Raw genomic sequence first — 2,537 nt, 5'->3', positions numbered from 1 at the left:
CAGTGTAAAAGGTGTAAGGGGTCTGTTTGCATTCATCAATGCATTGGGGCTTCCGAGGCCGATGATCTCTCGACCCTTCGTAGACCCTCTTTTTCTTTGCGTTACTTACGCCTTCACAGATTGAGGGTTTTGGAGGTGACCTGCTTTTTCTGGCCTTAAGGCTCTCGTGACCATCTTCGACATGAATATATTTCTGTGCCTGTTTGTAGAAATCATCTAAGTCAGTGACCTCCCATTTAAGCATGTTATCCCACAACTTACTACCCAGGCATACTCCGGCTGTAATGGCCATTTTTAATTCTCCACGGGTCAAGCTTCCTACTTTGGCTGCCTCCATATTGAACCTATGGATATAGCTCTTTAGGCTCTCGTTTTCTCCTTGTTTCACGTTAGCAAGGCTAGTGCCTGGAAAAGTGTAATCAAGGACAGCGTGATGTTGTTGTAGAAATTCATCAGAAAATTGTTGCCAAGACCTGATGGACCCTGGCATGAGTCTTTTGAACCATTTGTATGCAGGTCCCTTTAACATGATAGCAAAGCAGTGGCATCTGGCCCTACTCTTAATGTTAGAGAATATATATTATTGCTCAATGGAAATATGAAAAAACCAATATACAACTCTATGCAAAAAATACAATAGACAAGGTAATTGATTAAATAAATATTACAACTTCATTGGTCAAAATACAAGTAAATAGAAATAAGAGAAGGAAGAGAATTATAAGAACTAAAACCCTAAAACAAAAGACACCAATAAATATGTAAATAGAAATAGAAGTAGAGGATTACAAACTAAATACACTAATAATACAAGAAGAACAACAGAATGAAAAGATCAATGGAAAAAACAAACTCTCACACAACCAAAGTGTAGAGTAGTGGGGATCACCAACTTGAACAAGGTTCAAAACCTTTGTCCGAAAGCTTATTTCCCCCTATTCTCTAAGCACTAAGGGATCTCTCTAGGAAATAGCTCTCTGGAATTATCAAGCCTCTATGGTGTATTTTTCCAGCCAAGTGCTTTGTGGATGGAAAATGGTGTGTCTTACAGAGATACCCTTTGAATTTCAAATTCCACCAACCCCCATGGTTGTTACCAATGTTTAATTGGATGTTTATGGAATTAAAATGGAGATTTAGGAGTTATTTAGGATGTTAGAACCGTTCAATTTGGAAAAAACTGAAAAACCAAATAGGATGTCAGCCTCACTGGCCGCAGCCAGGATTTTCAGTGGCCGCGGCCACTGGCTTCTATCCCCTAGGTCGTGGCCACAAAAAGTCAGTGGCAGCGGCCACAGGCCATTTTCAGCACAAAAAAGTCATATTTCTAAAACATTCCAAAACGTCCCAAATCCTTTCCCACATGATTTTGTAACCTCCAAACACCTATTGGGAGTTAAAAACATGTGAAGGTTAGGGATTCTATTTTGAATGGAGGATATATGATTTTTTGATAAGAAGCATGTTGTCATGAAACCGTGGGATGCTTATACAGACTTCAAGGAAAAGAAAATTAGCTCGGTGCCTATATGGTTGCAGATTCATGGACTAGACTTAAAGTACTGGGGGGGGAGAGCACTATTCAAGATAGTGGGGCAGATTGGGTCTCCTTTGATGATGGATTCAATTACTCAAAATAGAGAAAGGTTGACCTACCCTCGGGTTCTGGTGGAAGTGGATCTCCATCAAGATTTCCCTGAAGTGATTCCATTCACAAATGAAATACATCAGGAAGTTATATACACTATAAAATATGAATGGATTCCTATTTCTTGTGGGAAGTGTCATGGCATGGGACATTATACTGACAACTGTAGGAAGAAAGAAGAAGTTAGAAAAGAATGGGTTGTTAAGAAAGAAGCTCCACAGAAGCGTTCTTTGGAATCCCAAGGACAGGATAAGGACATTTTTGTGCCAGTCAAAAATGGCAGGACAGTGATTAAAGAGGTAGCAAAGGCACCAACAACAACAAACACGTTTCAGATACTTCAGGAGACAGGAGAATGTTCAAGTTCAGAATGAATGGGAGTAAATAGGCAGGGAGGGGGAGATCCTCCTCTGGAACATGGATAGGATCCTAAGTTGGAATGTTAAGGGGATCTATAATCGCCATAAACAGGAAGAGATCAAACGTTTGATGTTCTCAATGAAGGTGGGATTATTTGGTCTCCTTAAAACTAAGATACAGACTCATAATTTGGGTTTTGTATATGTAAATATGTTTAGAGGTTGGTGCTTCTCAGCGAATAATGCTTGGCATAAAGGGGGTAGAATTATGGTTAGCTGGAATCCGGGGATGTTTACAGTCAATATACTATAATGTTCAAGTCAATTAACGCATTTGGAAGTTACTTCATTGGTTGGTAAGGAAAGTTTTTTGGTCACTTATGTTTATGCAATGAACGAAGATCATGGCAGAATCTCTCTTTGGACTGATCTAAAAGATATAGCATCTAAGGGGATTGGTCCATGGCTCATTTTAGGGGATTTTAATTATATACTCAGTGTTGAAGAGAGAATAGGTGGACAACAAAGAA

At 39.3% G+C, this 2,537-nt stretch overlaps 1 protein-coding gene across 1 annotated transcript; it reads left to right on the top strand.

Moving 5' to 3' along the window:
- Positions 1 to 1,470: 1,470 nt before the first annotated feature.
- LOC133785093 (uncharacterized) lies at positions 1,471 to 2,022 on the top strand. The gene has a single exon (XM_062224351.1). It carries the CDS (start codon positions 1,471 to 1,473, stop codon positions 2,020 to 2,022), a length of 552 nt encoding a protein of 183 aa, XP_062080335.1.
- The last annotated feature ends 515 nt before the right edge of the window (positions 2,023 to 2,537 follow it).

Source organism: Humulus lupulus, chromosome 6, assembly GCF_963169125.1.
Source record: "Humulus lupulus chromosome 6, drHumLupu1.1, whole genome shotgun sequence".
Classification (NCBI taxonomy): Eukaryota; Viridiplantae; Streptophyta; class Magnoliopsida; order Rosales; family Cannabaceae; genus Humulus; species Humulus lupulus.
This window is presented reverse-complemented; position numbering and strand designations above follow the sequence as displayed.

Bases quoted from the DNA above. Each gene is read 5' to 3' on its own strand.
- LOC133785093 (XM_062224351.1), top strand. From the start codon at position 1,471: ATGAAACCGTGGGATGCTTATACAGACTTCAAGGAAAAGAAAATTAGC.